Raw genomic sequence first — 15,530 nt, forward strand, 5'->3', positions numbered from 1 at the left:
AAATAATTTTCTACTTGACAAAGATTTTTCAAGAGGAAAAATTGATACAACATTTTTTATAAAAATAAAAATGAAGGATATGCTAATTGTTCAAATTTATGTTAATGATATTATTTTCTGTGCTACTAATGAAATTTTGTAAAAAGAGTTTGCTAAAGATATGTAGGGTGAATTCGAAATAAGTATGATGGAGGAATTAAATTACTTCCTCGGATTGCAAATTAAATAAACTAAGGATGAGATCCATTTAAATCAAACGAAATATATTAATGATCTATTCAAAAGATTTGAAATGGAATCATCAAAACCTGCAGTAACTCCAATGAGCACATCAATAAAAATCGACAAAGATGAGAAAGGTAAACCAATAGATGAAAAGAAATATCGAGGTATGATCGGTTCCTTACTCTATCTGACTACAGGTAGACTCGACATAATGTTTAGTGTTTGTATGTGTGCACGTTTTCAATCTACACCTAAAGAGTCACACATTACTGTAGTCAAATGTATTTTTAGATATCTTGTTGGCAAGGTTTTCAAAGGCGTAGATAAGGCGCGACTTGAGGCGAGGCGTACGAAAAACGCACAGATGCGTTCTTTTTTGGGGGAGACACCAGCTATGCGTACGTCTTAAATGCAGAAGCGTAAGCATCTGTCGCGCTTTATGCCCTTTTTACGCTTTCGACAGCGAGACACAAGCCTTTGAGGAGTTTGATTTCAAAAATCAAAAAAAGGGAATCAATAGAGTATTTGATGGAAACTCACTATAAATGACTTCGATTGAAACTGAAATTGCTCAAGAAGAAGATATAAATGCCATATAAGTCGATATTCTTCAATCAGAGTCTCAACAAGTTCGAATCAGTCTTCAATCTTCTCCAACGAACTAGGGTTTTCTAGGTACGAAGTCTCTCTTTCTTTCTCTCAAGTTGAGTCTCTCTCTCTCTCTCTCTCTCTCTCTCTCTCGTTCTGTTTTCTGTATCGTCTCTCTCTCTCATTCTGTTTTCTCCATCGTCTCACTCTCTGTCTCTCTGTTCTCGTTGGTTCCGTCTCTGTGTCTGTATCACTCTACTGAAACTGTGATGGTATATATCTATCTATTTGTTTCTGCAGAAACAAATATCTTGACTAGTCCACTGTACACTCTAATATATAATATTATTATCATAACTTTAGCTTCAGTTGGCTAGTCCACTAATATATATTATTATTATAACTTAACTTCTAATTTTTTTAATTTATTATTATTATTATTATTTGATAGACTTTAATCTCTTTGTTGACTAGTCCACATTGTGCACTCTAATATATATTATTATTATTATTATAACTTAACTTAGCTTCTGTTGACTTGTCCACATTGTAGACTCTAATATATATTATTATTATTATAACTTAGCTTCTATTTTTTTTAATTTATTATTATTATTATTATTATTTGATAGAGTTTAATTTATTATTATTATTGTTAACATTGTATTCTTCTTTTTACCATCTCATCTAACCAATATCATTTTTTGTTTTTATTTTTTATTTGTTTATTTTTATATAGTGCTACTGTTGATAAGTTTGTGGAGACAAAAAAAAAATGACTGAACCCAAAGGCCAAAGAAAAGATTTTGTTTGGAAGTATGTAAAAGAAGTTGATGGGGAAAAGTATTTTAGATATAAATTTTGTGATCAAACTTGTAGTGGTATTGTAAGTCGATTTAAAAATCATCTTGCCGGCATGCATAAAGGCATTAAACCGTGTTCAAAAGTTCCTAAAGATGTGAAGTTGGAATGCCAACACGCATTAAAAAATTTCTTTGAGCAAAAAAGTGTCCGCAATGAGATGCTATATGAAATTGGAATGGGTGCAGGAGCAAAGGGCGAGAGTGGTGTTTCTCAATCTATTGATGGCAATGCTGGTAGTATGACACAACCACCAAAACCGAGGGGTCCAATGGATAAATTTGCTAGTTCTCAAGCACGACAATCTACACTGAACTCCAAATGGAAACAAAAAGAAAGAAAAGATGTATGCTAAAAGATTGGGCGTTTTATATATTGTAAAGCTCTTTCATTTAATTTAATGAATGATCCATATTGGGTAGCTTCAGTTGATGGAATTGCAAATTATGGACCTGGGTTCAAACCCCCTTCTATGCATGAATTGAGGACTTGGATTCTTAAAGCAGAAGTAAAAGATATAAATGTCATGATGGAGGAACATAAGAAAGCATGTAAACAATGTGGATGCTCAATTATGTCTGATGGCTGGACAGATGGGAAAAGTAGAGTTTTTATTAATTTTCTTGTGAATAGCCCTACTGGAACTTGGTTTTTAAAGTCAATTGATGCATCTGATACTATAAAAAAACGGGGAGTTGATGTTTAACTATCTTGATAGTGTCATAGATGAAATTGGGGAAGATAATGTTGTTCAGGTTATTACTGATAATGCTTCAAACTATGTCAATGTCGGGTCGAGACTTATGGAGAAAAGGAAGAAGTTGTATTGGACTCCATGTGTTGCGCATTGTATTGATTTAATGTTTGAGGACATTGGAAAATTGAAAGTCTGTGACCAAACTCTCTCATTAGCTAGGCAAGTGGTCAAGTTTATATATGGACATTGTTGGGTTCTTTCAATGATGAGATCATTTACAAAGAACAGTGAACTACTCCGTCTAGCAGTAACACGGTTTGCCACTGCTTATCTTACTCTCCAAAGTCTTTACAAACAAAAGCAACCACTCCAAGCAATGTTTTCTTCAGAAAAGTGGGCTTCTAGTAGTTGGGCAAGAAAGGTTGAAGGGGTAAAGACTCGTGCAACTATGTTGTTTGATCCAAAATTTTGGCATAATGTTGCTTTTTGTATCAAAAGCATAATACCTTTGGTTAGTGTTTTGCGAGAAGTTGATTCAGAGGAGAGGCCTGCTATGGGTAACATTTATGAGTTGATGGATTTGGCTAAAGAAAAGATTGCTTTCAATTGTGGAGGAAATGTTAGAAAGTACGGACCAATTTGGAATAAGATAAATGCAAGGTGGACACCACAACTTCATAGATCTTTACATGCTGCTGGTTTTTATCTAAACCCTCAATTGCACTATCGAGATAGCTTCTCCAATGTTGAGGAGGTGAAGCAAGGATTGTATCAGTGCATGGATAGAATGTTGAGTTACGATGAGCGTCTCAAGATTGATATCCAATTGGATTATTATGACCAAGCAAAAGGGGAATTTGGAAGTCGTGTTGCAATTGATTCCAGAGCAATACGCTCTCCCGATAAGAAACTAATATGAAAATAATTTTCCAATTACATTCTTTAAAATTAAAATACAAGATTGAAATCATTTGTGCATTTTTTAAATTATGTAGCTAATTGGTGGATTCGTTTTTGGAGCAAAACACCAGAGTTAACAAAATTTGCTATTCGAATACTTAGTCTAACTTGTAGTGCTTCGGGATGTGAGAGGAATTGGAGCACCTTTGTGCTGGTAGTATAACTTTCTTTCCAAAACTTTCTTATGCATAAAATAAAATATTCATATTTCTAACTTGTTATATTTCGTTTCTTATATTATTATATTAGATTCATACAAAAAAGAGGAATAGGCTTGAGCACAAACGTTTGAATGCTTTGGTATATGTGAAGTACAACACTAAACTAAGAGAGAGGAGTATCAAAAGAAGACAAAACATCGATCCAATACTAATTGATGAAATTGATTCGGATGATGAATGGATTGTTGAAAAAGAAGATCATGTCCTCCCTCCTGATGCTTCTTGGCTTGATGAAGAAGAATTGTTCGATGCTGAAGCAATTAGGATTGTGCCTATCACTACCTATGATAGAAGTGTGGAGAATCAATCAACTACGACTACGATTAATGTTGACTTATCTTTGAATGCAAATAAAAGAAAAGTTGGTGAAAGTTCAAGTAAGTTGTTAAACAATTATGGACGAGTTGCAAATATATTATTATATGTGCCTATTTAATTAATTTGAAATCCTATTTCTTATATAGGAAATGATAAAGGAAAAGGCAAGGTAGCAAGATGCACCCTTGTGGATGAAGATATGGATTTGGAAGAAGTTGGTGGAATAGATGATGGAACCTATCCCATTATAGATATAGCGGACGAAGATGATGACAATATTAATGAGGATGACTTAGAGTGACCTATTATTTATTTATTGCTTTGTTTATAGAGTATTAGAGTTTAAGTTATTTTGTTGATTGAACAATTGGAATTTAAGTTATTTTTGACCATCACTTAAGTTATTTTTTGGATTATAATATTAATGAGAATGACTTAGAAAACTCTTACAATACTTGAAATTATTTATTAATTTTGGTTTTATGCTTAGAATGGCTATTAAGAATTTCATTTGGTAATTCTTATTTTTTTTCACTCTTTTTATGCTATATTTAATTAATTTTGTATTTTATAAAAATAAAAAAATTCAAAATTCAAAAGGCTTACGCCTCGCCTCAACAAAGGTGAAATGCCTCGCCTTGCACTTTCGCCTTTAAAAACACTGCTTGTTGGTACTCCAACTTTGGGTTTATGGTATCCTAAGGGAACTACTTTTGAACTTTATGGTTACTCAAACGCTGATTTTGCGAGATGTAGACTTAACCGAAAAAGTACTAGTGGCACTCGTCATTTTCTTGAAAACTCTCTCACATCATGGTTTTGTAAAAAAAAAAAATTCAATAGCTCTATCAACTGTTGAAGCAAAATACATTGTCGCCGCTGGGTGTTGTGCACAATTGTTTTGGATGAAACAACAACTTCAAGATTTTAGACTTCACTATGATCATATTCCTATAAAATATGACAACATAAGTGCCATTAACCTTTCAAAAAATTCTATTCAGCACTCACGCACTAAACACATTGAAATAAGGCATTATTTTCTAAGAGATCGTGTACTCAAAGGTGACATTAAACTCGAATTTGTGCCTACAAATCGTCAATTAGCTGACATATTTATCAAATCACTTAATAAAGAACAATTTTGTTATATTAGAACTGAACTTGGTATGATGAATACTCCTATATAATATTTATTTATTTTTAAAATAAATAAATAAATAAAATTAAAATTAATTTTATATATATATTTATATATTCTCTCGCGCTCTGGTTTTCTCTCTCACCCACTCTGTCTCTATTTCACTCGCTCTTTTCCTTACTCTCTGTTTTCTCTTTCTCTCGCTCTCTGTTTCTTCCTCTTATCCTCAGATAGCGTCTTTATCCTTACCATCGTCCACTACCAGCTCCACCATCCACAACATCATCTATCACCTTCATCACTACCATCATTCACCCAAATTCTTCACCGACTTACCAAGATCTATCACTACTCTACTTCCATCACCGATCTTCAAACTCATTTCTGATTCATCAAGATCAATTACCGATCCGTCAGGGTTAGTTACTGATCCACCAAGATCCATCACCGATCTACCAAAATTCATCACCAACGATCTTCTTCATTCTTACCGATCATCAAGGTCATCGCCGATCAACATGCTAAAATTATTTTTGCATTGTGTTATATTTTTTATCTTGTTGTATGTACTCCAAACTCTCTTAGATTTAATAATGATTGCTTTTACCTTATCTAAAAAATTGTTTTTATTTGTATTTTCTCTTTTTATGCTAGTGCACTTGGTGCAGTTGTTTATGGCCGAATCTTAATGGCCTTTGGTATTATAGATTAGTAATCTGTTTCTTCCAATTTATGTAATTTTTAGTGCATTAATTTAGGGAAAAACTCATATTATGTAATATTTTGAGATTAATAATAAAAAAAAAATTAAAGGTGTTTGTATATTATGTGCATAATTTTAGGGGGAGTCTATATAATTTTTTTGTACTCCTTATCTGCACCAACCATTTTTTTTTTTTGCAAAGACAAAAAAAAAAAAATTTACAAAAAGAAAGAAGGGAGAAATGCTTGCAATTTTATTTCAAAAGGAGAAAATATTACTCGATTACATGTAAGTTTTCAGAAGGCTTCACAGATTTTTTTCGTTTCACCTCTCTCAATAACTTTTCATGAGCCTCCTTTATATGCCTCTCTCTATTTTCGACTTCTATGAGTCTTGGCATTATAATAGTTGCATAATATTGCACCGTATTCTCCAACTGCAAATTTTTTCTTTCTAGCTCTCTCTTCTCCTGACGAATGTGTTGCTGTTTTAACAAGCACACTTCATCTCTTTATTGCTGATTTTCTTGTATTCTTGGTTGTAGTTGTCGAGCCATATTGTAAACTGCAGTCATTGCCTGTATACTCAGAGCCATAGTGTTATTAATAGTATCGATATCATTCCGATTACCAATAACACTAGGAGCCTCATTTACAGGATTAGCGTGTGCCTACACCATTGGTAACCTCTCATTTGTCTGCATTACAAGCACCTTGTGCATGTCTGAACCATTGATGGCTAAGGTAAAGAATGACATGATTACACAAGAAGGTAAAACAAATTTTTCTCTTCAACATTTAATAATTTCGTCTCTTTGCCTATGATCCTTGTCACTTTTTATACACTCTATCAATCCAATACTAGATGCATATCTGCTCAAATCTTTTGTTTGTTAACATTTTGTGCGCTCAAGATGCTCCAAAATCTCCACAATGATTCCGACAAGACAGAAAGACCATTATTATATTTTTGGCCTCTCAAATTATTTTATCAAATGTGTTTGTTTCCTCTCTTCATATTTTATTTTGATGATGTTAAAGGGGGAGAAAAAATATGATTTTGAAAATTATATATTGCAGAGTTATTAGATTTATCAAATATTTTGTTGATTTTAATTTTGTGTGAAAGTTATATGTTGCAGAGTTATTAAATATTTTGTTAATTTTATTTTGTGTTAAACCCATGAAAAAGGGGATATTGTTAATCATATTGTTTAATTTTGATAATGTCTAAAATATTATTTGAAAATTTTGAATTTTTTAATATACATATTATTTGACACAAGATATTATCTGTTTAAAATATATATTGTATGATATATTTGTTAAATATTATTTAAATAAAAAAATTACTATTCACTTTTTGAAAAATTAGGCTGATTATTATTATTCTTTTGACAAATTTGATATTGATTGATTGTATTATTTTGATAAGTTTGATATTGATGAGTTGTGTTCTTTTGACAAAAGTGATATATCCACATGGAGTAGTAAATTATGTTTAGTTTAAAATATCTACACAAATTTAAAAAGGGTATATATGTTCAGATCTATTATAAATATTACTTAAAGAGATTTTACTATATATGCAAATATTTTTTTAGAATATTATATATAATGCATGTAATATGAATAGAATACATCACGTGAGCAATTAGATTTTTATACTATATTGATTATATCATATATATATTACTATAATAAATATATATATATATATATATATGTGGAGCAAATCATTCCATATCCTGCCTGTTTGAATTCAGAATTCAAAGTTGTGAATATTGTATTATATTATCTATAATGTTCACATTGCCTACAAAAGAAAAAAAAAAACGATGGCTCCATGTTTGAAAAAAAAGAAGGAAAAAGATGGTTTGAATTCAAAGATGTGAAAATTGTATTATATTATTTATAATGTTCAATTTGCCTTCAAAAGAAAAAATGGTGTCTCCATGTTTGAAAAAAAAGGAAAAAGATGGTTTTACTTTTATCATTTTTTCAAACATTATCATTTGCTGTCTATTTGAAATCAATGAGCGTGCACATATCATCCATGATGTCAGCAAGGAGCATCCTACTTCCAACGGGTATATTTTTTGGTATATATAGAAGTATTGTGTGTGGAGAAAAATCAAGAACTTGAAGAAAAAAAAAATTTCTATGTGCTCCAAAATTTTGAGTATATTGTATTTTGCTCTTTCACTTTTAGATCTAAGTGTAGCTTTTGTTCTTACACTTCCATATCTACTCTTTGTGAGAGAATTATTGTAAAAGAGGGTTTAAGTACCACTTATTTTTATTCATTATTTTTGTGAGAGATTTTGGTAACGTTAAGGCATTTATTGTTGAGTGAGGTTCAATAGACAAGAGTAAGTCCTGTGTAAAATCCACAAACTTGGTAAACACTTGGTGGTGTATTAATTCATTTTGATAATAAAAAAATTCTTAAAGAGGTTGCTTGGGGCGTGGACGTAGGCATGGCATGCTGAACCACTATAAATCTCAGTGTTTGATTTTTTCTCCTTATCTCTCTTACTTTTATATTGAAAATTATTATTCTATTTTTTATTTTTTAAAATTCTGAATATTGTGTTTATAAATTTTAATATTATAAAATTTTTTAATAACCCAATTCACCCCCGTCTTGGGTTGCCTACCAAGGATAACAGACACCAACCGATCAAGAGCACGACGCTCTTGTTGGTGTATAGACTGGTCCAACTGGTCCCTTTCCCTATTGAGCCGGCATTCCTTCTCCCTATCTCGTCTACATTTTTCTTCCTTGCGCAGCCATCGTGCCTCTTCTTTGTTATTGTTCAACCAACTTTCTCAAATCATGCGGCCGCTCGTCGTAGCGACAATGAAAGGTTTCAGATAGGCGGCTAACAATCCTTTGCCTTTTATGAGAATCCTCTCGTGGGTTATTTTTTTGGAGGGTATTCGTCGTACTGCTGGCCTCTTCACTACGTATCGGAACCGGCTAGCTACATTCTCTACGAGCAAGGCCATGGCTAGAGTGCTCTTCATGAGGCGGAGGGGGAGGAGGGGTACGTCTCCTTTGCAATGGTCTACCAACGGACTTTCTTGGCTTCGCTAGGGTCGCCATGAACTTCATCAATTGGGTGCGAAGTTTAGTGATCTCCAAACCCATTGAGTCGATAATGCGGTCATGATGGTCTTTCTCAACAAAAAAACGCTGAGACGACTCGACGGCAATGACACGGTGTCGCTCTGCTGCGTTGGGTGTCTGATCGTCATGGTCTATTAGGTCATTGTGCGCTGAGGGAAATGCCAGTCCCTTATCTTTGGTCCTTTCCATTATTAGAGTCCTCTCTTCTTTCCCAGAATGGGGTGTATCTTTGATGCCCATCGCCGGAGTTCGTTACGAAGCAAGCAGTGGTTTTCCCACAGACGACGCCAATTGTGCGGGGGTGATTTCCATACTATGAAGAAGGGTTGAAATTCGTGGATGAACAGCGTAGTCTAAGAATCAAAGTTCTACACAGAGTAACAAACGGTGAGGCTACCTGATCGGGGTTTGGTCGAAAACCCCTCTGATGATAAAGTCATGGACTAAAGGAAAAGAAAAAGAGAGAACACAAAGAGTGTTATATATGTTAAGTGTGTGGATTTCGGATCCCTTGAGAGTGAATAATGCTCACCTTTTATAGGAAAAGGTCACTTGTCCTTCAAGACCTTTTCTCTCCGCCATTTGTCCAATTTGTCTTATTCATGGTCGTCTCCTATTGGAGGAGAACGGCCACTCCGCCTAACACTTGGGTGCAGGTCTGTCTTATTTGTCTCATTAGTGATCGTCTCTCATTGAAGGAGGACGACCACTCCGCTTAACACTCAGATGTAGGTTTGTCATGTATGCGCATTGTCTCTCTGTACCTCCATGTCTCCACATTCTATTTAGACAGAGGAAGAGAAGCAGAGTTGTTTGTCTCTTGTGAGCCCAAGAAAGACCTTTAGTGAATCGACCTTCTTTAAGTTGGTCTACTCCAGAGTGGTTGTCCAACTAGGAGGTCCAACATGTTGCTTGGCCCACTTCGGAGTAGTTGTCTGTCCAACCAGGAGGTCCACCATGTTGCTCGGCCCACTTTGAAGTCGTTGTTTAACATGTTGCTCGGTTCATTTCGGATTGGGCCGAGCTACCTTGATTGAGCCCTTAGCTCCCTCATTGGTGTGGGACCGACTTTGGGCCGAACACCAAGACTTAGTTAATTTTATCCTACTTCATGTTTGATTATGAATTTATAGATAAAAAATAAATAGAAAATAAAAAATTGACAGGAATTTATATCTTATACTTCAAATACTTTTTTTCTTTATTTTTTCATTCACAAAAATCATAATTTAAACACAATTTTAATGTTGATATAAAATTTTTTCACGAGCAACAATAAAAACTATATTGATGCTTTCATTGAAATCAGCTTTGCACCCAAAAAAAAAAATACACTCATTTTTTTGAGTAATTCGGGCCTTACTTGGGTTCAATTATTTGTGGTTACATTGAACTTGGGTAGACAAGTATAAAGATAATCAAAATCCCTCAACTTGAATGTCAAAAAATGATGGAAAAAAAAGTAAACAAAGATGAAATTAATTAAAGCTATATTGTTCAAGTTGGTCATTCAACTTAGGAGAGCATTTGGATTTTGTGGTTCCATTTTAGGGCCGATCTCGGTGATTCAAATTGTTTATTTTTGTTGACACTACATTTTATTTTTCTGTCGATTATGACCTGTTGATTATAGCCAAATTCGATTATGGTTTGTCGATTAAGACAATAAACTATTTTTTAAGAATAACCTTGGCCACATTTATTATTATTATTATTCCTATCAACAAATATGTCGACATAGCGTGACAAGTATGCTAGTAACGTGGCATGGAAGAGATGATGATGTGGTTTGAAAATATTAAACAAAAGCTAGTAAAGATATCTGTTAAAATCAATTAAAAACCATATGCCAAAATCGGGGGATCAATACCAAGTCAAAGCACAAAATCTACCAGTAGTTCCTATGAAGATGAGATATGGCTGCGTGGAACAAAAATCAAGGAAGATCATGGATTGATGGCTACAACATGAGATGGCCAAATAAGTATAAAAGAAAGACTTGAGGAATGAAGAAGGCATCAATCAGACATCAACAATCATTCACAAAATGTGATATTTATTTAGGAATAGCTTAATTTAGCAGCTGTTAGGAGTATATTAAGTGATAATTTTCCAACCCCCATTTATTTCCTTCTGTCGGTTACTGTATTTGTTCTTGTTTAAGTTCTTGTAATTTGTGGCAAGTGACAATCCAATTGAATAAATGCATATTCACTTATGTTCTACTTTTTTTCTCATTTATTTATTTACCTCCAAAAAGTTCTTAATCTATTTAAGGCATAGTACTTAACCACAAAGTCTGAATTTTATTTGTGTTTATTTAAAATTTATTTAAGTTTGTCGATTAATCAATATCGATTGGGCTTAAATCAAATTTTTGCTAACAACTTTTTAAGATTTGTTGAGTACAATATTTATACAAAAAATTAAGATGATCGAATATCAAAACTATATATTTGAATCAACTTTTGTTTAAAAAATAATAAAATTTCAAGAATAATTATTTATTTTTATAATACAAATGTGATTCATACATGTAGTTACCGATATCTAATTATCTTAATTTTTGCATGAATATTCTATCTAACAAATTTTACCAAATGAACTGCTCGAATTACCGAAATCAGTCACTAAATGGGCTTACGAAGCTCAAATTGTTCTCTCAACTTGGAAAAATCTAAACTCAAAAAGAAATTCAAAATTTAACATTAATAATTAGGATAAAATAGTGATGTTTAAATCTAATACCTAAATCTAAGACAATGTTTGAATTATTTTCAGAAAAAAAAAAATCATAATTTTTTTTGAAAAGATGGAAACTAGCTTAATAAAAATAAATATTAAAAAGATATTTTTAAATTTTTAGAAAAATTATTTATAACTTTTCAAAATATAAAATTATATAAAATAATAAATATTTTTATTTGTTTATTTATTTTATCAAATTAATTTTTAATTTTTCAACAAAAATATTTTAAAAATCAAAACAAACGTGATCTAAAATTCTGTATATTTTTTGGTTAATTTTATGGGATTGTAGCCTTTTCCATTTCAAAATTTAGGAGTAGGAAGGAAGACCGCGTTTGTTTGGCGGATTAAGTTAGATGCGATTGTTAGTAAGAGAATGGTTACTGAAAAGATTGTTAATATGAGAATTGTTAGTGAGGGAATTAAGCAAAAGTGTGTTTGTTTGATGATAATGTGAGAGATGGTTACTGATGAAATTGTTAAATTATTTTTATATAAAATAAATAAAAAAATTATTTCTATATTAAAAAAACTTAAAATAAATATTAAAACAAACAAGTATACTTGGTAAAACAAAATTAAATTTTTTTTATATAAAATAAATTCAATTCATTCATTATTTCTTAATTTTATCCAAAATCCAACTAAACTAATTCCCGTACTGTGAGGGGATTATTAAGGAGTTGTTTGAGATAATCTAAATTAGTGCATTTTTTAATTTTTTGCAAAAAAATAAAAATAAAAATAAAGAAATAATATAAAAAAATAAATGTATACTATTTTTAATACACCCCAAAGAAACTCTACACTATCAACCCCTCCCAAATGATCGGGGCATTTCCCTAAATAAGCCAAAATACCAATTCAATTCCCAAACTAAGCCTAGTTTTGAAAGAATTCCCAAAATAGGCTAAAATGTGGTTCACAACCACGCTTTCAACGTGTGCGCGCCTGTCTCGCGTGAAAATTGGGAAGTCTTAAAAGCGTGGTTACAAAAGGCGCTTTTGATTAAGAAAGCGCGATTACAAAAGGCACTTTTAATTAATTTTTTTCTTCTGAAATCGCTGTTCTGAACCACGCTTTTATCCAAAAAAAAATTTCTTCTGAAATCGCTTTTCTGAACCATGCTTTTATCCAACAAAATTTTTCTTCTAAAATCGCTATTTTGAACCACACTTTTATCCCAAAAAAAATTTCTTCTGAAATCGTGGTTATGAACCACGCTTTTAGCTTAAAATTTTTTTCTTTTGAAAGCGCGGTTCTGAACCACGCTTTTTGGCAAAAAATTTGTTTAGTTTCAGTTTAACTGAACTCTGAAGAAGAAATTTTTTTTTTTTGGTTTTTTTTTGTTTTTTTTTGTTTCTGTTGTCATTGTTTTGGTGATAATGTATTCAGAATAATTTTTTGGGTTAAAATTGTTTTACTAAAACCGTTTTCATGCTAATTTTTTTTTCTTTTCTTTTGTCTTTATTTTGGGTTAGAATGTGTAATTCAGCATTTTTTTTTGGCTTGACTAAAGTAAATTTATTTTGTTTTTTCTTGTGTTTGTTTTGGATTAGAAGGTAATAATGTAATTCATAAAATTTTTGAGCTTTAGTAAAGCCGTTTTGATGTAAATTTTTTTTTTTTTTATTTTCTCTTTGTTTTGGGTTAGAAGGTGTTATTCAATAATTTGTTTGGGCTTTAATAAAGCCGTTTTCATTTAAATATATATATTTTTTCTTTTGTCGTTGTTTTGGGTTAGAAGGTGATAATGTAATTCATAAATTTCTTTTCACTTTACTAAAGCCGTTTTCGTGTAAAGTTTTTTATTTTTTATTTTTTATTTTTTTCTCTTGTCTTTGTTTTGGGTTAGAATGTGTTATTCAGAAATTTGTTTTGGCTTTACTAAAGCCGTTTTCATTTAAATAATTTTTTTTTTTCTGTTGTCTTTGCTTTGGGTTAGAAGGCGATAATGTAATTCATAAAACCTTGAGGAAAAAACACATAAGTCTCCCACAAAAATACATAGGTAGTACAGACATAAGTCTCCGACAACAATACATTCTGGACACCATGAACTGGACACACAATACATACATAAACATAACAGTTAGACAGACAAATATTAACCAGACAATCTGACAAACTCATTACGGAAACACTTACTCTAACACAGACATTACATATTAATGCATGACCTAATATTGCCGAAGTGTAGACATTAACACCTAATTCGCGCTTAAATCGGTAGGTGGCTCAGAGTCTGGATAATCCGAAAGCTCAGCGTCAGAGACAAGCTCAGGATCCTCCATGATACCCTTGATAGCCGCATCATTTGGGTCTGTTCTGTTCTTCTGGGCATCCTTCTTAACTATGTATAGCTGCATATCGCGGGCTAACCTACGGCGCATTTGAGAAATCTCACGTTGTAGTCTTTCACATAGTCGATCAACATTATCAGGATCTTCCTTTTGGATCTCAACAGAACGTGCTTTTGGCACGTTCAATCAATTTTCCTGACATAATCTTTCCATTTGCACTCGCTCTATAAATAGTGTGGGCCACTTCAGAAGTCTAGCGTTTGTTAAACCATATCCTATTTGATTATCTGATGGTTCCTCCACCAAACCACATGGATCTCGATAGTACTTGGGCATGACAAAATGTCGCTTCCCAAACCTATCATGATAAGCACAAGAGACATCTAACAAAGTAAATGGTGTTTTATCTTCAACATCGCCACTTCAGCTTCCCCCTCCTCGTCGTGAACTGTCACCCCTTTGCAAGTTCCTACCACCTCTGCGATTCCCACTCCCTCCCATGAACCATGTAGCCATGCTAATTTTTTAAAACAACCGAATGATAATTTCGTAGGGCGAAATGAGTTGTAAGGTTGTGTCTTCACCTTTAGTCGTTTATATAGTTGGTTATGAGCAGCTTTAGAAAGATGCCCCTGCATGACAATCCCACATATACGAACAAGGTATGAGTTGTTAGTAGAATGAAAAAACAGAAAAAAGGAAATACTGTGTACCAAGTCACGTGACTTGACAATCCATTTACATATACCGACAAAGTAAGGGCATGCTCACTGTAAGGTAAATAAGTTAATTCACTGTTGGCATGTGACTTTCTGAATTGAGAATCACTGTAATAAAAAAATCGAGCAAAAAATCGATAAAACCAAAGCCTGTGCACCAAGTCACATGACTTGACAGTCCATCTGCATATACCGACAAAATAAGGGCATGCTCACTGGAAGGTAAATCTATGAATTCACTGTTGCCATGTGACTTTATGAATTGAGAATCCCACATATATCAATAAGAGATGAGTTGTCACTGTAATAAAAAAATCGAGAAAAAAATCGAGAAAACCAAAGCATGTGCACCAAGTCACATGACTTGACAATCCATCTGCATATACCAAGAAAATAAGGGCATGCTCACTGTAAGGTAAATCTGTGAATTCACTGTTGCCATGTGACTTTATGAATTGAGAATCCCACATCTATCAAATTGGTGTTGAGTTGTCACTGTAATAAAAAAATTGAGCAAAAAATCGAGAAAACCTAAGCCTATGCACCAAGTCACATGACTTGACAATCCATCTGCATATACCGAGAAAATAAGGGCATGCTCACTGTAAGGTAAATCAGTGAATTCACTGTTGCCATGTGGCTTTCTGAATTGAGAATCCCACATATATTAATAAGAAAGGAGTTGTCATTGTAATAAAAAAATCGAGCAAAAAATCGAGAAAATCAAAGCATGTGCACCAAGTCACATTACTTGACAATCCATCTGCATATACGGACAAAATAATGGCATGCTCACTGTACGGTAAATCAGTGAATTCACTGTTGCCATGTGACTTTTTGAATTGAGACTGTAATAAAAAATGAAGCTTATGTAGGCAATGTTGTGTTTCACTTAGCTATGCATCATTCGTTGT

General features: G+C 32.7%; 1 protein-coding gene across 1 annotated transcript; it reads left to right on the forward strand.

Moving 5' to 3' along the window:
* The first annotated feature begins 292 nt into the window (after window positions 1-292).
* LOC114294889 (uncharacterized) lies at window positions 293-4,171 on the forward strand. Its single transcript, XM_082923867.1, has 5 exons — window positions 293-389; window positions 2,097-2,276; window positions 2,401-3,257; window positions 3,581-3,929; window positions 4,017-4,171. Exons 1-5 carry the CDS (start codon window positions 293-295, stop codon window positions 4,169-4,171), a joined length of 1,638 nt encoding a protein of 545 aa, XP_082779993.1.
* The last annotated feature ends 11,359 nt before the right edge of the window (window positions 4,172-15,530 follow it).

This window comes from Camellia sinensis, chromosome 4 (assembly GCF_055761805.1).
Source record: "Camellia sinensis isolate YWXY chromosome 4, ASM5576180v1, whole genome shotgun sequence".
Lineage (NCBI taxonomy): Eukaryota > Viridiplantae > Streptophyta > Magnoliopsida > Ericales > Theaceae > Camellia > Camellia sinensis.

Excerpts from the sequence above, each read along its gene's own strand:
- LOC114294889 (XM_082923867.1), top strand. The coding sequence starts at position 293 with ATGGAATCATCAAAACCTGCAGTAACTCCAATGAGCACATCAATAAAA. Across the intron at positions 390-2,096 it reads AGATGAAAAGAAATATCGAG|CTTCAGTTGATGGAATTGCA; the intron begins GTATGATCGGTT and ends CATATTGGGTAG. Across the intron at positions 3,930-4,016 it reads AAAAGTTGGTGAAAGTTCAA|GAAATGATAAAGGAAAAGGC; the intron begins GTAAGTTGTTAA and ends TTTCTTATATAG.